A 20054-nucleotide genomic window follows, 5' to 3' on the forward strand; every position below is an offset into this window, starting at 1 on the left:
AGGGAAGGGAAGGGAAGGGAAGGGAAGGGAAGGGAAGGGAAGGGAAGGGAAGGGAAGGGAAGGGAAGGGAAGGCTCCTCCGCGCAGCACCAAGTACTGGCTCCAGCCGAGCATCTCTGGGAATGAGGGCTGAGGAGCGGCTCCAGCAGCAGCGAGTGCCTGCCCCGTGCCCAGGCAGGGACCTGAGCGCTCGCAGGGTTTTTGTAGAGCAGGGTTAGACCAGAAGCCCCCACCCAAGGCTCCCCCTCTAGTGGAGGGCATCTSGAGAGGTTCTGCCCCACAGACCAGCTCTGCCCCGTGTGCAGCTGAGGCAGCAGAGCAGAGCAGGAGAGCTCGCCGAGGAGCAGCCCCGCATTGTTTGTGCAGAGCATTTGGCGAGGGGCTCTCCAGTCTCAAATGTGAAACATGTTGAACTGACACTAAAGCAGAATTAAGTGCCAAAGCATTTGCTGCTTCTACAATTACACTCTGGAGCGCTTTGGTGCTCCTGCTCTCCTTTTTATGACCCAACTTGGTCTTATTGTAGTTTGGCTTTCTCGTTTTAAGTTCTCCAAATGGAAAGGATCAAAGGGCTCTTTGTTGTCGTAGCAGGAGTGCTCCTCGGAGCGAGGCATTCCTGCCATGAACAGCTTGCTGCTCAGGGGGAATTCGCAAGAGCCTCTGTGCCACCAGCCCGAGCCAAAGCATGAGCAGGTGCAGCAGCCGCCTCCGCCTTCCCCCAGCAGCCTGCCACGCTAAGCCACCTGAGTAGCTCTTTATGGCGCAGGGAGGCCAGGTTTTCTCATTTATGCTTCACAAATACAGCTCAGTGGGCACCAGCAAATCCAAATTTCCCTCGGCTTTTCCAGCAACAATGAGCTGGGGTAAGCAGCATGGGTAACACCGTGGAGTGGGGACAGAAGCCTCCAGGACTGGAAAGTTTCTCTGTTTGCAAGAATCAGGGCACAAATTAAGCTGCTGTTAGATAAGCTTAGGTTAAAACACTTCCCGTGCTCAAGCACTGCTGCAATCACGAGCTCTCTGGGTAAGTGACTGGTGATGTGCTGCAGATAATAACAAACCCCAAAYCCCACCAAACRCATCTGTGACAGCCCAGAAATGCCRGCTTGGCACAGGGCACGATGAGCCTCAGCATTTGAAGTGAGAGGGAGATGAGTCTCTGTCTAATTATCGCCTTTCTACCAGCTCAGGCCCCAGGCTCCAAGTCCAGCTGTGGTGATACCAGCCCTCCATACAGCTGAGAGCATCCACCTCTACCAGGGAAGCAAGCCCCTATCTCTTAAAAAACCTGGACCACCACTCAAGCAAAAAAAAAGCACCACTCAAGCAAAATGTTTCCAAGGRGTGCATGCACCGAGGCTTTTACAAGGAAAACTGCTGACAGTAGACCCTTCCTGCACCCATCCTTCCCACCCCCTCCACAGACAGACAGACAGACAGAGGGATTCCCAAGCAGTGGCACCCCACTGTGCTGGATTTCATGCCAGCCCAGGGGTGAGGCACACCCGCTGAGTTCAGCAGTCATTTCAAAGGGCTGCTGAAAATCTCCCTCAAACACTTGACACTATTAGGTTCACCCAGTGCATTATACTGAACAAATCCTGCCTGGTGATTCCTAAATTTCACAGTGGTGACAACAGGGAAGTGTTGGATTTTCAGGAGGAGCATGGCTCAGCAGTGCCCGTGAGCTGCTCCTGAAGCGTGCCCAGCTGAGGACCAAGGGCTGCTGTCCCCAGCCCCACTGACAATCCCTGAAAGCCCCAGAGCCGGTCACCCAGACCGTGCCTGGTGACRTGTGGCTTCCAGGAAGTTTCTTCTCTGCAGTTTTGCACAAGCTCAGCTCAAAGTCAGACGGGCAATGCTCCACGTGGCCTGGAAAATCCTGAGTGGAAGGAGGCAATACAGGAGCTGTGTGAATGTCACAGCTTTTAGCACTGCCCCCTCTCACCCTTGACACAACTCACCTTGGAAACGCACCATGAGGAGCTGAGCACAGCAGCTGCCAGAGCGCGCAGTGCTGGCGTGGGCAGGACCTGCTCCCCACACCACCCTCAGTGCTCAGCCATCCCCGTGCACTTTGTGGGCACTATCGGGACAGATCTGACCATCCTGATGCTCAGCACCCTGGATTTATGACAAGGCATCCTGACCACACAGACACCTCTTGACCCAAATGCACATTCCTGCTCCTAGAGCAGGCTGTAAATCAGGGAAGCCGCGTCCATAACTGCCAAGAGTCACTCAGCCTCATGCGTGTTTCCTCCAGCTCTCTGCCCTCTGAACCTGCACAATCCTCCGAGGAAAATACTCAGGAGTCATGATGGGCAGTTCAATAAAAGTGCCTGCCAGCACAGCGGAGAGGTTAATTACGTATACAGGACATCTGAGTGCATTCACGAGGCAGGGAAGTAACACAAAACCGCGCCGAGGAGATGCTCTGCAGAGGGCACATCTCCATCCAGAGGCCCCGTTTCAAAACAGCACTGCCCATGTTTGCCCCCAGCTGCTCCCACGCACTGGGAACATCCCACCCTTCCCAAAAACAGGCGGAAAAGGGCAYGGTCTTGCATGTGTGGGGCAGGACACCAAGGCTTGGCAGAGCCCTGTGCCTGTCTGTGCCAGACACGAGCAGCAGGAACCAAGGAAGGACGAGAACATTTTAAAATTTTCCTTTTCTTCTATGTTTCATTCCAAAATTCCACTTTTCTACCTAAGTTCAGTAAGACTCACATTGCCCTGTGCCAGGCAGTTCAAAGTTCAGTAACCCTCACATTGCCCTGGGAGAGCTTTCTGTCACAGGATAAACAGAAGAACCAGAAGAAAGGAGTCTGAAGGGCTGAAGCAGGCAAAACTGAGGTTACAGCAGGACATGCCTCCTAAGCTGCTCTTTCCGTCACCACCATGGCTTCTGCCAGCAGAGCAGCTGGGTGGCCACGGCCACAATCGGGGCACACCAGGAAARATGCACACTGGGCTGATAGACATTCCTAAGGGCATCTCAGAAAGCTGTATATCCTTACTGTTAATGAAGAGAAACAGCAACTACTTTTTTAATGAACTTCATTAAAGCAAGGGGAAATTTAGGAAACTTAAGTCAAAACTTCAGGTTTCCTGGAGCAGGAAGTTACTGYGCTTCAGGAGATGTGAAACCCCAGGCAGGTTTTAGATGTGATATCTGAGCAGATCTACGGCATCTCCCATTAACTGCACCCACCAGATCCAGTTACAGGTAATCTGGGAGGSGCTGCCTATGTCAAGGGCTGGGAAGGTGTTTTTACCCATCTGTACAAGGTACAACCTGCTGGTGAAATGCTCTGCTGGGGTTTGCACGGAGCTCTTTTCCAGCAGAYATTTCCAACCTCCACAGGCCAGTCCTGAGCTTTCCATAAAAGCCATCTRAGAGCAGCAGCATATTTCACATAGGCCTAAATTTGATATATAATTGTGGCAAAGTGGGATCAGACTCTTCTCCCGGGAACAAGCGACAGGACGAGAGGACAGAGACTCAGGCTTGGGGGAGGTTCAGRCTGGACATAAGGAGGAATTTGTTAAACATGGGAATGCACTGCCCAGGGAGGTTTGGAGTCCCCACCCCTGGAGGTGCCCAAGGAACACCTGGAGGTGGCACTTGGTGCTCTGGGCTGGGGACAAGGTAAGGATCAGGCACAGGTTGGACTCGATGAGCTTGAAGGGCTTTTCCAACCTCAGTGATTCTATGATATAGAGAGTTGTGCCACTTAGGAATTTTTTTCTTAAAAAATTGTTTAAAACATCAGGTGTGGATGATGAGTGGAGCAGGATAACAGGACTGGAACAGTTACTGACCTCATAGCAGGTTCTGGGTCGCTCCCAGATTTATTCACATTTAACAAGCATTGTAAGTTATCATTTCAAACAAAAAGTACATAATCATTTCAAACAAATACAATCTCATCCAGCCAAAATTCCAATAGTGACACCACTTTTCCTGGGACAAGCTTAAACTGGGGAAATTTAGAACCAAGAAAGGTCATTGCTTGTATGCAGGATGGCATTAGTTCTCTTCATGTCAAGTTATATTAGTAAGAAAAGAGAGAAATCCATGATCAAATCAAGTGTCATCCATAAAAAATGATCATCCAAATTTGTTCCAGCCTGTGAGTGACCAACTTCCATCCATATGCAACAAATGCAAGCCTTGAGACTTGTCCTCCCTTAGGAAAACCTCATATATTCAGGCATCCAAAAGACAGTATAAGAGAATCTCAACAACAAAAATGGTTTTAAGCAAGATCTACTTTTCTTTGACCTTMAAATAGTTTTGTAACTGCCATATCAAATACACTCTGTTTTGCTACTGTCGTAGCACAGGTTTTATTCTCCACTGCAAAAACAGGCTCTATTTTCTCACCTCCTCCCCAAAAYTGAACTGCGAGCCAAGCAGGAACAGTCCTTGAAGAGCAGGAGTCCCCTCAATGATCTCAGCTGTAGTCCCTTGAGGAAGATGAGGCTGCACTGCTTTGCTCCTTCTCACAGTTCAATCCATCAGTGTATTTGGTCAGTAATGCTCAGAAGAAAYATCCCCCTCATCTTAGAGATGCTCAACAGCAAAAAATGGTACCTAGGAGATGAAATGCTCTGAGGAAGGCAATTAAATCCAACTTGATAATTGTCAGCACAAGACGCATTCAGCAGCACATCCTCTCCACCCAGACAAAACACGGCATGACCAGGGATCCTCATCAATAATTTTAATTAAAATTAAACCTTAGGGAACGGAAATATTCCAACGGGAGCACACAGCTGCAGCCACCACAAAACACAGGGGACAGGATGTCAAAAGCTTTATGGTGACACTTGCTTCCTGAACACAGCAAGGATCAAATTAAGTTATCACACAGCTTTCAAGAAGATGGTACTTCTTCCATGGAAGGGGATAGATAGCTTCCAGCCATGAGATAAGGAAAAGATTCAGAGGTCAAACTTACAAGCTTGGKCTGCAAGTTAACCTTGAGTCTTCAAAGCTCAGTTTTAGAGAGAACTGGTGCTCCTYAGGAATATCCAAAGGAAACATGACATTTCCTAAAGAGGAGTCACAACAAACCTGTGAACTTGTTCCATTGCTCTCTGGTGACCAGACACAGCCTGGACACACAACACTCACATTCCCAGCAGAGCAACTATGGGTCTTTATCATGAAAATAATACCATGAAGGATTTTTTTTAAAAATAAAATAACCATTTGCTTTATTTCAGAGCAAACACTTAGAGAATGATGGCTGTGCTGAGAAGATTAAATTGATTGGAGATGTTCACACATSGCTAAAAGGTGAAAGGTGACTACAAGGGCCTCTTGACCACTGGCTTGGCCCATGAAATGATGTTTAAAGAATCGGTTCTGTGTCAAATGCTCCCATCACCACCCAAGGAACCCCTGCCCACAGGATTCACAGCCCATGGCATGCAGCTCCTCCATGCACCATGTGGTTAAAGCTAAACCTCCCTTCCTTGCTTAGTCCTTGCTATCAGCCTCCCCCGGGGTGCTCAGAAGCCTGCAAGAACTGAAGGCAGCACCCAGCACTGACCTTAAATATTTCTTCACTCTCACAAGATGTTAGGGGGTGTCCAGCCAGCATTGTCAGGGCTCTGACTGGCCAAGCAGCCAAGTACAAAGCCAGCCCCAGCAGTGCTCCACGGGCACAGCCAGACCTGATGTGGTCCATTTATGAATTCCGTGACATCAGCTCATCAGAGCAYGCAGATCAAATGTACCAACAGCACAAACCATGGGCCAGCCAAGGGAAGGCTCTGGCAAATGCTCTGTGGTGCATAAGCCTCTCTKCCCACCCAGCCATGAGCACCACAGCCACTGGCTCGGGCAGCCCTTGGGGTTCTGGCCAAGCCTCGTGCATGCCCCAGCTCAGGCAGGAGCTGCTGCAGGCTCAGCCACGTGTGAAGCACAGGGCTCGTTTATAGGCGAGTTCATCCCAGCTCCTCAGCATCCTGTGCCATGTGAGCTCAAGCACTGCRAGCATTCCCCAGCCACCCCCATTCTCCCCAAAACATCTCTCACTGCTCCTTTCCAAGACTTGCAGCCATTCAGTGTTCATCAGCACCCTCTAAAATGCTCTCACATTCTGCACAAGGAGCTCCCCAAAAAAACCTCTGCTCTCCCCACAACACCAACATCAGTCACCTGCAACTTCCAGCCAACTTCCTTCCAAGGAACTCATTCCCCACAGTCTCACCATTTCCCCCKCTCCTTCCCATGTCCACAGAAACTCCTATAAACAAAAAATGATGAATACAGAGCCAGGACAAGGCACGCTGCTCACAGCAAATACTGATGCTGCCAAGGTCCAGTGAGCTCACACAAACTCCTACTACTGCAAAGGACCACTGCAGCATCAGAGCCCATCCACTTCTGGGCTACAGCAGCCTCAGTAAAATAAACTCTGGAAAGTCATTTCACTGGGCTCAGCCACAACTGGCTTCTTGGGAATCATTACATGGTTGTGCCATCCGGAGCCAGGATTCCTCAAAAGCTGTGCAGCTCCTGCTTGTCAGGTGTGTAAACGCAGCACAGCCATACCCCCTGAGGCTCTGACACCTCCTCCCTGTGCCTGCAGCACCAGGCAGCACCACCACAGCCCCTGGGGAAGGCGCAGGACATGGTTTGGCCAGCCCTGAGCACATGAAACCCACCAAGAAGTGACACAACAAATCATTGTGAGATGTGTGATAACAACATCCCTTCCACAATGTCCACAACACCCAACAGGCCCTCCTTGGGGGGCTGCTCTGACACATTTCAGCACTGTAAATATTTGAAACTGCAACAAATGAACCAAATGACACAAATTCCATCAGCATCCCCAGAAGCTTGGATGCAATGCTTTAGGTTGCCCAGTAATGGGAAAGGAAGAGTTGTGGAAGGCTGAACTTCCATGCTGTCCAAAGAGTCATAGTCATGGAATCATGGACTGTGCTGAGCAGGGAGGGACCCACAGGGATCATCCAATCCAGCCCCTGTCCCTCCCCAGACACCCCAACAATCCCCCTCTGTGCATCCCTGGCAGCGCTGTCCAAACTCTCCTGGAGCTCTGGCAGCCTCGGGGCCGGGACCATTCCCTGGGGAGCCTGGGCAGTGCCAGCACCCTCTGGGCACAGAAGAACCTTTCCCTGCTCTCCAGCCTGAGCCTGGCCTGGCCCAGCTTCAGCCAGTACCACAAGTCCTGCCCCTGGTCACAAAAGTGAAGAGACCCCAGAGCTGTCCCTCCACTCACCCTGGAGGATGCTGATGACCACAATGAGGTCTCCCCTCAGTCTCCTCTGCCCCAGCTGAACAAAACAAGCCCTCAGCTGCTCCTCACAGCCAGATCCACCCTCTTTCTCATATCTGTCCTCTGGATGCTCTCCAAAGGCTTCATGTCTTTCTTACGTTTTGCTGCCCAGAAGTGCCCCAGGATTGGAGGTGAGGCCCCCCACCCCCCAGGCGCAGAGCAGAGTGGGAGAATTCCTCCCTGGCTGATGTTGGGACTGGTGGCTCCAGGACAGGGATGTCCCTCCTGGCTCCAGGGCACTACTGGCTCAGACAATTGGCCATGGACCAAGACCCCCAGGTCCCTTCTCGCAGCTCCTCTCCAGCTTTTCCATGTTCTCTGGGGTCTCAGAATGGAGGACAGTRATTTAGCTTCTACTTTTAATTTCATGAGAATCTCAGCTTCTAAATTTTCAGAAAAATAATTCAAACTTTTTCCACATGTTGCAGGAACAAAGCTTGATCAGGTGAATGCAGATTCTTATGGCCCAACCAAAGTAAGAGTGGTTTTGCCATCTCATTGATTTCAAGACCTTTGCAATCCTGCAGGCCATGATTCCAGATTTTTGGACACTTGAGAGCAGGTCTGGATCAGGTCTCCCTGTCCAAAATACAACAAGGACCAAGGCTGCTTGGCTTCAGGGTCCACTGCATGCATTTATTTACATGCCTTAAACTAAAACAAGCTCACAGGTGAGCAAAGACCCAGACTGGAGTTCTAAAGGAGATCCAGCAAAACCCATGTCAGGTTTTGCTTTCGCATGAGATGCCAAGCTGGAATAGTTTATGGCTGAACATGTCACAGAGAGATCCACGAGATGTGTGCTATTAAACCTGACATCCTGCCAACCMTGCTCATGTTTATGTTGCAAATTCAGCATCCAGCCCCAGAAATTGTTAGGTTTTACGAGTCCCTTTCAAGCAACCTGAATACTGTGCAACTCCTGGAAAAATTCTGGATAAGCATCAAACCCCAGTGAAACTCAGAGTTCTGCCCCAAGTCCAAGATGCAGTTAGGTGTGGTTTCAAACACACAAGCTGAGGAGGGCAAACACCTCATCTACTGCATCAGAGTTTCAGGCTGCAGCCCCCGGGTGTCCCTGTCCTCTCCACACACCTCCCAGCAGCTTTGCAGCACACCAGGCTGCCGGGACAGAGCTGGCACAGGAACCCTGGCACCCAAATGCCACGCAGGACTGGGGCATGTGAAGGGCATCAGGCTCAGAGCTCACCCTGGGTGTCCTTGCCTGAGTCCCCTGGCCCTGCTGCCCCACCAGCAGTTTCTCAACATCAGCTTTTCAAGAAAGCTTAACYTCACTCTCAGCCAAAGCCAGCTGATGAGAAAGCTGCTCCAGGTACAGCAATAGGGCTTTGGAGAATCACCCACCCAGGTAAGGATCCTTGTCCTATAAAGGGTGGCTCCTATGACACAGCAGCTCCTTCTCCTGTGGGGCCAGAGGAGCTCCAGAGGCCAAGAGCACATTCACAGGCCACAGTGGGCATCATCACTCTTAGATGATGCTGTCAGAGTTTTTTTAACCAACTTTCCTGACTAAACACACACATGCTTCAAGAAAACCCCTATTTTAAAGCTGTAATGTAAACAACCCCAAACTATTACTATCCCCTAAAGGCTACTGCTGGCAGGCATCAGTGATAAAGCTCTGCCAGAGCAGTCTGGCATCTAGCAACAATTTGTTTGTTGTCCTGCAAAAATACAGAGAGCCTTGCCATATGGTATTAGCAACTTTCTGGTAACATTAAGAAATATATTGGCTTGGGAAGCAGTTACCACACCAGAAAAATGCAGTGTCTGAGAGGCAGGTCTGTGCTGTGAGTGGCATCAGCACAGTGATGCTGGTGAGGGCTGGGGAGAGGCACTGGTGGCCAACAGAGCCATGCCACCTGATGCCTCCTGTGCCAAGGACATGACCCTGGTACAGCCACACTTTGGCCAGCCCAGCTTTTCCTCAGGAGCTGCTCGGTGCTTGGGGACCAAAGCTCAGCGCTTCTCATTGAGTGCTGCGAGGGCTCCAGTGCCACAGACGTGGTGCCAGGGGAGATGTTCCCAGGAGCACCCAAATTATTGTCACCAGTCTGGAGCTCTGCCTCAATCACCCAGCCACCCATGGCTTCCTACCCTTCACCAAACAGCTTTTCTTCAATGCTCACATTCAGCTCAGAGAATGGAGAAATAAACCCAAACTTATTAAAACGCTCTTACAAAAATAATGCCCCTATACTACAATGATTTTGAAAGTGTGTGGACACCAGGACACTGAGGAGCTTTGAAAGAAAACCCAAAATGGTGCAATTCAGCATGTGGACTTGGTGGGAAGTCACCTGTTTTATAGGATCACATATTCTCAGGCTTCAGTTCTTAGGAGGAGCAGAGCTGATGCCATGAGCAGGGACTTCTCTCAGGAGGCAGCTGCAGTGCTCTCACTTCCTGTGAGCTGGCAGGGGTTATCTGTGATAGATTCCCTTCTATCACTCCTCTTTCTGGAATTTTCTGCACAGCCACACCCTGCCTCAGAGGAAGGACTCACCCACGTGTACAGCAGAGCAGAGGTTTCCTGCAGGGTTCACTGTCCAGACCACAGCCACACCAAGTGGAGCAGCATGGCACAGGAGCTCAGCACCCAACAGGCCATGCTGCCCCAACTCCCCCTGCATCCTGAGCCCCATCCCACATGCAGGAGATGGACTCCAGCACCAACAATTGCTTCTCCATCCTGAAAGATCTCAAGGAGTCACTTAACACATTGAGAGACAGAGCTGTTCTCAAAGTGAACAGGGAACAACACTGCTGCTGGGTGTGGGAAGGATGTAATCCATCTAAAGCCATTAGTAGGATTGGCTGGAGCATCTTCTGAAGACACTTCTGGATCAAATAAAATATGTGCTTACCTCTTTCCTCATTCTTCTCAAATCTGGATTCCTTCCAGCCATTACTGGCCTCCCCTGCTTTTACATCCTGCTCTGAGAACTCTGTCTCCCTTGTCATGCCCTGCAATGGCCCCCTCACCTCCCACTGGCAGTTCTGCAGAAAGCCAAGGTCCACTCTCCCCTGCCCTGGTCAGCAGGGAACAGCAGGCCTGTTCTCTCCTCTCTGCTCTCAGGTGGGAGTGTGAAATCCCCTCCCCATGGATGGATCCCTGCCACAGCCTGAGCACCAGCACTGACCAGACTGCCTCATCCCTCAGGTGGACATCTGAGAGMCACAGGGAATTAATTCCATAGGGACAGTGCCAGGGGTCAGTGGATACCCTGCTCTTCTCATGCAGCAGCCACCCTCATGTGATGGTTCAGGCTCCACAGAGAGCTCTGACTGCAAATGCCTCCTGACAGGAGGGCTTTGGCACAGGGCAGGGAAAGGCAATCCCTGCAGCATCCCAGTCCCAGAGAGCCTGGGTTTGCTGTAGGGACAGGCTCAACCAGAGCAGCTGGAGCCAGGCTCAGGASCCACCTCAGGCTCAGCCCAGGTTGATTCCTCATCCTGGCAGACTTCAAAGACCTTCCTGAGCCAGCTTTCAGCAAACACGGAGCCTCCACTTCACTCATGGCCTTATCTCAGCGCACAAGATAAGAGAAGTCGAGGCATAGAGGAAAACCACAGAATGGCACCCCAGGAGAGCCAGTCAGAAACTCAAGAGCTCCTCCAAAGAGACCATCAGCTCCTCTTTGCCCCTCACACTGAATTACTACCAATATTCAGAGTCCTTGTGTTCTGGGTGAGTTGTCACCTTGTGCCTTGTCACAAGTGGACAAAGCACATCACGCCTCTCCTCAGAACTGGACCTTTCAGAGTCCTCTTCCCCCATGTTTATAAGGAGCCTGACATAAATAAACAGGATTAATAATTTAAAAAAAAAGACAAAAAAAAGACAAAAAAAGTTCCTTAGAAAAGCAGCTGGCATTCTTGTTCTGAATTTTCATATTTTAATCTCTCCTTGCAGTATGATTCCACCATAAAGCCTGGAGAAGAGAGGGCTCTAGGAAGAACTTATTGCAGCCTTTCAGGACTTAAAAGAGAGATGGGGACMAACCTTTTATCAGGATTTTTTGCAATAGGACAAGAAGTAATGGCTTCAACTAAAAGAAGGTAAATTTGTACCAGCTATAAGGATGAAATTCTTTACTTTGAGGGCAGTGGCACAGGTTATCCAGAGAAGCTGTGGCTGCCCCATCCCTGGAAGTGTCCAAGATTGGGTCAGATGGGGCTTGGAGCACCCTGGGACAGTGGGAAGTGTCCCTGTCCATGGCAGGGTTGGGGTGAGATGAACTTTAAGGTCCATTTCAACCCAAGCCATTCTGTGATTTTATAATAGAATTCACAGCTCCACAGAAAACTTCAGGAAAACCAGAAAACTCAGGATCTGCAGTTTTTATGTAGCACCAAAAACCCATGGGCAAAGAAWTATATGGGCAGAAGTAAAATAAATTAACATTATATGTTTCTTGAGCCTTTTTCAACACAACAACAAGAATCCACAAAAACACAACCTAATATGTTTTCCCCAGGTGCTGTTTCGCTTTAACAGAAAAGTCACCCCTGTACAACACCTTCCCTGTCTGCAGTTTTCCAAACCAGCACACAGAGTGTCAGTGACCTCAGCAGCTGCTGTTACAAAGGAGTCAGGCTCTGCCCAAAGTATCCCCAAGCCCTTTGGCCACTGCTGGCCCCGAACACACTCACAGCAACACCCAAGCGAGGCAAAGCCCGTGGGGTTTGGGGCTCCTCAGCAGCTCCATCACATGGCTCCGCTGGGAAACACTGGTGGAGCTGCAATTCAGCATAAATAAATAAAGACACAAAGGCTGCTCTTCTTACCCCCAGGGGGTTAATCTGCTTCCCTGCCACACAGCCAGCTCCAAGGTGGGGAGAAGCCTTGTCCATCTCTGGAGCTCTTGTGCTGATCACCGGCTCCAGCTGAGAACAACAACAACCTGCTCCTGACTGTGGTACACTTGATAGGTGATTATGGGACACAAAAAGGGACTAAATTCAAAGCAGGTTTCAAGTGGGGGGATCCAAAACTGCTGAGTGAGGAGGAGAACAAAGCCAGATGGCATGTACTAGTCATGTAAGGGGTTATGCAGTGTAAGGCAATAGGAAACGAGCAGAGGAAAAGGCCGGGCTGGTCCCACAGCTCCTCTCTTGCCAAACGAACATACCAGGATGACCGTGAAACAATCACTCCATGGGCTTGGTTACCCTCCACCCCAGACCCAACTCAAATATTTGTATAAGCCCAGGCACAACTTTTATCTCATATTTTCCTTGGGGTTTACTAGCTGTTTAGAGCATTCAGGCTAAAAAGCATTCCCTCAAACTCTTGCCACAAAGAGAGCTGGAACTATGACACTAATTAAAACCACACTCTTTGGTATCAAGAAGACATGCTATTGTTTTYTTTTTTCGCTCTTGAGAAGCTGTTAATGTGGGCAACATGTCTGGAACATTTTCCTTCCAAGGGCCGTGCTGCCCTAGCCCAGCTCAGCTGCTTTGGGGACTCAGCACCAGCTTGGGGTGGGAAGGCAATGGTGTGTACAAGAACAGACTCCTTTATTCTCTGTAACAAAATATTTACCAGCTTAACACTATTGGAAAGTACATCAGGAGGACAAAAACAGGTTCATGCTGCCCAAAAGGTGAGAAGCTRAAGAACTGTCCTGCCTCAGTGTGCACTGAGCAGAATCAAGGGTTGAGTCTTAAATACATTGTGCATACAAACACAGTGTATGCATGGAAAAACAGATGCTGACACTGCCAGAAGGCTCCTGCACACACAGTGCTGCCCTGAGGGTCACCACTGATCCACCTGGGRCAAGATCTGTTGAAGGAAAAGCTAAGATTYTGTGCTCATTTTATCCCATCTGAGYACTTCTAAGGTCTCCATGACTGGTATCAGCACCTCATAAATATTAATGAAATTATCCTTGTAACATTTCAGGGAAAAATGCTATGATCACATTTAAAGGATGGAAAATTARGGCACAAAAAAATCATAGGCAGGTTTGTGTCCAATGCAACCTTTGAAAGCATCCAACGTGGTCTAAATCCAGGTAAAACTGTTAATTGCCCTGTCCAAGACCAAACTATGGGGTCTTATGCAGTGTGGCAACACAAGTGCAGGAAGCAGAGAGAATTGGCTGCTTTGCTCCAGCCCTCCCAGAGGACCAATTTCATTTTCTCACTGTTTTTCAGCAGTGCCCTGGACACCTTCTGCCTCGCCAGGCAGCTCCAAAGCAGCTCAGCCACAGGCTCCTGGCTGGCAGCAAGCAAACTGGGCTTAGTCCTGACAGAGCATCTGCTCCCCAAGGAACACAGGYGGGAGGAGGGAGGGATACTCCAGGGAAGTCGGTGTCCCTCAGGTGTCATTCCTGGGACCACAATAGTAAATCATTTTTCATCAGAGCTATTTGGTTTCTGGTTTCTTTTTGGGAGCAAGGCTTTCACTGTCTCGACTAAAAATAAAACTCAGTTTCCCTTTTCATGGCCACAAAGATGCTAGATTTGAATTCTTGGTGGTACAAAGGGCAGCAGGGGTTTGAAGGCTGGAATATTTTATTTGACATTTATTTTTTGGTGGTACTTCAGCTTTGCACGAGCCTCTGGCTAGCAAGCCTCCAGATTGGCCAACAATACAGCAGAACTGTGTGAATTACAAAAACAAGTGAATACACAACAAATACTGCTTCAGCCAAGAAGTTAAGCTGGAGGGGTGAACATGCTGTAATTTGTTACATGATTCCATTGTGGGGGGGATCCGAAGCAAAATGTTCCTGTGGTGCTGAAAGCAGGAGTCCAGCACAGCACTGGGATTGCAGCCCTGGCCATTCCCTGGCTCGTGACTGGCAGGAAGGAGCCTGGCAGGATGTGCCCCACACGCCCCAGAAGGAACCACCAGCACAGTGCTCTGATTGCCCTTCCAGGTTCAATTTCTCCCAAAAAGGAACTTGGGGGAAATTCATATTTGAACATCTCCCCAAAGAAAGATCAGGTAAGAAAGGTATYGTGGAGGTGGCCATGGCTCTGGGATGCTGACATGGCATCTCGTGTGAGTCACGGCCCCATCCACACCTGCAGCACCACCGGAGAGCCCAGGGAGGCTGCAGGGCTCATTTTACAGCAGGGGAGGCACTCGGCAGAGCGCTTGGGGCAGCCTGAGCTGCCCCGCAAACCCCACATCCCCCGTCCTGCTTCTCATTTGAGGCTGACAGGAGAAGCTTGAACACATCATTACAGCCTCGAGGAGGCTGCTAAAGGTAACACTCGGGTTACAAATGAAACAATAGGAAACACTTACCTTCCCCACTAGCTTGCCTTTCCTGTTCATGCAAAGGTAGAAATCTGTCTCCTTCCCTTTGATCCGGACTTGACTGCCAAAAGTGTCTGTTTCCACTAGAAGCTGGGCTTGGAAAGGAAGAAAGAAAAGCATTTACCAGTGTGGTCCCATGAAGTCACAGGGTGCAAAGGTCCCCTGGGTGCTGCTGCACCACCCCACGCCAGGGTGCTCTGCACAGGGACAGCCCCAGGGACCCCCACGGCTTGGTGCAGGTGCAGGATTGGCACCTCTCCGCTCACTGCTGCACACACACTCCCCATCTGGGGCTGGTTTAGCACAGAATTGGCCAACACACGTGTGGGGGTCTGTCTGTCCACACCAGCCCCACCACCTCATCAGCACCATTAGCTCAATGCCAATTGAGAATTGCTTATGCACCAGAGAATTGCTTATGTTGGCAAAAACCTCTCAGATCATCAAGTCCAATTGCTCCCCCAGCACTGCTGTGGCCACCACTACACYCATGTCCCCAAGTGTCACATCTACGTGCCTTTTAAACAGCTCCAGGGATGGTGATGCCACCACTGCCCTGGGCAGCCTGTTCCCATGACAATGCTCACTTTCACACTGCAGGAAGGTTTTTGGAAGGTAAGAACACAGATTTTATTCTCATGAAGATGAAAGATTAGCACGACAAGAAAGAAAAYCCTTTCTCCACAGCCAGCAGCCCTGAAACACTGCACAGAAGGGGTTCAGCCACACACTCGTGGTGCAAAACATCACAGACATCTCCTGAAGGTCACCACAACAGCTAGCAGGGGGAAATTCGGCACTGCTGGTTCTGTCTGATGCACACCCATCCTGGAGATGTCCTCCGTGCCTAGCTGTGTTTCCAGAGGGACATGAATTGCTTTCTAGGTCTCTGGCTCTAGCTGGGAGAAATGAGGCCAATCTCAGTTGTCTTGCAGGTTTATTGATGCCAGAGCTGGTTTGCAGCATCCCCAGAAGCCAGGGCAGAGGACAGATTCCTGCTACATCACCAAACCCCTGCCCTGACACAGCTGTACCTGCACAAGGGGCCAGGCTGCCACCCAGATGAGCAGCATGCCATCATCATCATCATCTCAAAAACCTAGACATACAAAAATTCAGCCTTTTATTCCATCTCTAATGTAAACAAATTCCAGTCATGCTCAAGATTCAGATTCCAGGAATTTCCCTGGAGAGGCAGGAACAGGCAGCCTGGACATTTTGGTTCAGATCCATCCCCGATGTGGAGGGGGAGAAAGGAGACATAGTTGAAACACAATGCAAGAATGTGTGTGTCAGCAAGTGCAGCTCCACAGTCCTGCTCTGGAAATACTCACACTTATAAGCTCTGAGGCTCACCGTAGAAATACAGCTTTTGCCAAACTCTGGAGAATGTTTGATCTGTGCTGCAAAAAGTCACATTCTTTTTGGCATTCATATTTCAAACTTTAAAGCCYTTTAAGAGCAAATATCTTCATTGTAAGGATTTACCATGGGGATAGAAATAGGAGTTTGTTTCATTTAAACACATTAATATTTTTCCCACTTGTAAAGTCAGCTTTTGGCTTCTGCAGCAGTGCAAATATCACAAACCTTTAACTCACAAGGGCCCTAAACAGTTTTCCCCTTGCACCTCAGTCACATCTGTAAGTTCAGGGGTTTCCAGTTACTAGGTGCTTACATTTATTTAGATCTATTTGTTAAGCCTGGTATCACAGGGGATATTTAAATTATAACTACTTTCTGACAGCAAGTGGGATAATGTCTGTATTGCAGCAGAATATTACTTGYAATCATGCACAGACACAGATATTTATGGAAGATTTTCAGAAACACTTCCTGGGTTTGGGTACCTGGGATGGAGAGCAGCCTGAAGCAACCATGGCGTGCTGCCCACTTTGTCCCTCACCTGCCAAGGTGGGATCAAACCTGTGACCACTTCTGTGAGAAGGCCCATGAGCCAGAAATAACCCATCAAAGTAARGATATCAAGGTGAGCCAAGCCAGGAGGTGGTTGAAGGCACAGGGCCAGGGACAACTCCTCAAGGGCAGGCTGACCAGTGTGGTGTGGACTCAGTGAGTGCCCACTGCTCCAGGAAGGTCAGGGACAGCTGCTCAGGTGCAAATCAGCATGAACAGAGATGGGAATAGCAGAGATGGGACTGTCTGCCTTTAAAGGGTGATTTTGAAAGAGCTCCCATGAGCAGAGGGCTGACAGTCAGCCCCAGACAGGGACACCAGCAGCCAGCACATGAGGAAAAGGTTATGGGGCCAGCAAAGCCTGGYCCCAGAGCCATGGCAAACAGAGCCCCACGGAGCTGCCCACAGATCCACAGCAGCCAAACCACCCAGGCACCAAAACTGCTGCAGGGCCACCCAGCACAAGGGTCAATGAGGACTCCACACAGGGGAGAACAGGACACCACAGCTTCCCCAACCCTAACTCTGTCCATTCCAGCCTCAGTGCTGCACCTGAAGCTGCTGAGGACAACTCTGAACATCAGGTACCAGTACTGGCCAGCCCAAGTAGGAGCTAACACCAACAAAACCCTCCAGCACGAGAGCCCTGAGCTGTGGTCCCATGGGACAGCCACTCACAACCSTCTGGCGCTGGTCCCTGCTGGCAGCCCGTGCTCAGATGGACAAACACRGGGCACGCTGGCTCGTGTTCCCTACCCCCTCACTCTGCAGCCAGTATGAGTAATATCCAAGCTGATTTTAATTTGAAAAATATCACCTTAAAAAGATGCCGGTTCCCTGCTGTGAAAATTAAAACCATCTGGATGGAGTGATTTCAAATAATTAATCTAGGACTCCTCTGGCACCACTACTAATTAAAATATGATACCTTCCTCCCCCTTTTTAAATAAAAAATTTAAATAAAGTTTAAAGATCTAATAAAATAATGTCATAATTTAAAACTAAATGGAAGTCACCTTTCCTGCGGGCCGCAAAGGTTACAGAAGTGCTGAGATCCCTCCCAGGCAAGTGCTGTAGCACAGTCTGAGCAGCAGAGGAAAAGCAGGCATCCAGTGAGACATTTGTGCTGTAAACACACCAGCATCCCTCCCAGAGCCCTAGGAGACAGCCCAAACSCCCAGGGATCATCCTGTGCCCAGTAACCAGGAGTGGGAGCCGAGGGAAGGAGGTTCAGCAGAGGCTGCCTGGTCCTSAGCTGCCCTAGGACAGGCCAAGGCCTCACAGAGGTTCCCCCTTGTGAAAAATCTGAGCCTCAAGACATTAGAAACATCATCTAATTTCTARGGATCTCTGACCACCTTTTCTACAAGAGAGACCAGTGTTGCTTTGGGGTGGGTTATAATCCAGCTGGTCCAGTCTGCAGCATCCCTGACAGCTGGTGCTTCTTTGTGCAATGGGCATCCCCCAAATTCTCTCAGGAGCAGGGACAGGAACCTTAAACAACAAACTGATGAATCCTGGCCCTGAACACTGCAAAGAGAGCTCCTGGGGGATAGGGGCTGACCCAGCACGAGGGGCTGCTGCTGTYCCCCACCCCACTCACACACAGCAACTGAAAAGCTCAGCCACCACCAACACATTGGACATTAATTCAAACTGGACCTGGCATGCCAGTCCTGTGACAAATGAGCCATGGCCACAGGGAAAATCCAAGAGAATTTCCAGGGAGAGCTCAGGTGAAATGAGTCCCACCACACCAGAGCAGCATCCCCACAACATTCTGCTGCTCAGCACACCTGACTTCCCGCTCCATCTGTCCCTGGATATGACACACAGAGATTACAATCTGTATTTTTTCAAAGGCCTGGTACTCCAGTCTTCAGATCAGGTGTTATTGTTTAAATTCTTTGACAGCTAGATATTCTGATATATTTTCCAGGGGAATAAAAAAAATATGTCTTTCGAGGGTGAGACCTCCTGCTACATCATGTTTTTACCTTATTGGCCCATTTAATCTAAACCTTCCTGAAAACTCCCACTGGAAGAGACTGGAATTCCTCACAAGTCTASGTGAAAAGGATTACATATATATATGTTGAAAAGCTATCTACCAGCTAAGAAAACATGAAGGCAGGGAGATATGTGAAGGTGGCAGAAAATATGCCAAATTATCTTTCAGATTTTTCTTGGGAGTGGGAGGACAGGAGCCAGAAAAGCACAGRGAAAGAGGAGAAATAGGGCACCTGAGAAGTGTAAGGTTTACAAGTACCTATCACAAAATACTCAGCTCCTGATAAAGAAAGAGAGAAAGGGGAAAACACAAGAAAGGTGCAGAAGGTCTGGATACTTCAAATCTATCCACTGGTTTGGGGTTCGTTCTTTTTTTGGCAGGTAAAACCCCTGCAAAAGGTGCCACAGAGAGAAGGAACCCCAGCTGCTTACACTGCCCACAGGCACCATGCAGCACCAGCTACCAGAGAATTCCGGGGGAAAAGACTCTCAGAGGGGACCAAGGTTTTGTTGCTTTTGTTGCACTTCTTTYCCTGAAACAAAGTGAGCAAAACCATTGCTGGACTCAGACCCACTTGCAGTGAATGAAGAGGAAGGATGGGCTGAGCCACCGAGGCTGGGGGCAGAGCACCGGGGACACCGAGCAGCTGTCCCAGTTTGTACCCTGCTGCTGTGAACTTTCCCATACATCACATCTGATGGGACAGTAAAATCCACTCTCTGGTGAGTCTGGATCTCCTCCTGAGACTCCAGCACAGGCAGCGGCGCTTAAAATAGTTGAAACCTATTCAAACGCTGCCTGCCCCCACCAAAAGCACGTGAATCCCTTCCACAACCACAACATAGGAGAAAATGACCCAGTCTCCACAGCCATGATGTAACGATGARGGAATAACGCCAAAATTAGGTAAAGTCTAGAAGGTCTAATGAAGCCTGCAGGCTGTGGACCAGTGAGGGAATCTAGGCTGCATCCCTAAGTTTTGTCTGCACACTTGCAGAGTCCTGCAAACCATATGGTATTGAATTGCTATAATCCACAGAGCCCAGCTCTCTTCTCAAAAGTTCAGGTGCAAATCAGGAGTAACCACCCCAATCGATGAGGATGGTGCTGAGGAGGGCAGAGCTCTGGCCCACACACCACGGCACTGGGTTCACCCTGTCTGTCCTGGGCACAGCAAATGCTCATCACATTGTTCAAAGGGATGTTCCAGAGGAGGAAGGGTAAGAGCAGCTCTAGTACCCAGGCTCCAGATATTTTCTGGTTTAAGCCACCACTTTGCAGGAGTCAGGGAAGCRCTCGGTGTCAGTGCCAGTAGTGCCCAGGGAGCAGCTTCCAGTCCTGATCTGGGTGTTTAAAGATGCTGCTACTCCAAATGAGGATTTCTTTCAAACACTGCATATTTCACTCGGTCAGCCCCTTAACTGTTGCACCTGGGGACAAAGGCTTTTCGGGGTGTGTAAGCCCCTCGGAGCATCCACACATCCACTGAGTATCCAGCCTCC

At 49.6% G+C, this 20054-nt stretch overlaps 1 protein-coding gene across 2 annotated transcripts in view; it reads right to left on the bottom strand.

The window, feature by feature from the left end:
- The window catches only part of FGF18 (fibroblast growth factor 18), a 74113-nt gene that overhangs the window by 4696 nt on the left and 49363 nt on the right, over positions 1-20054 (bottom strand). For both annotated transcript variants that reach the window (XM_057379754.1, XM_057379755.1), the window contains one exon: positions 14613-14719. In XM_057379754.1, coding sequence (XP_057235737.1) covers positions 14613-14719 — 107 coding nt within the window. The remainder of the gene's footprint in view (positions 1-14612; positions 14720-20054) is intronic.

Source organism: Malurus melanocephalus, unplaced genomic scaffold (genome assembly GCF_030028575.1).
Source record: "Malurus melanocephalus ecotype Western Australia unplaced genomic scaffold, MMel_1.1 scaffold_420, whole genome shotgun sequence".
NCBI classification, from domain to species: Eukaryota; Metazoa; Chordata; class Aves; order Passeriformes; family Maluridae; genus Malurus; species Malurus melanocephalus.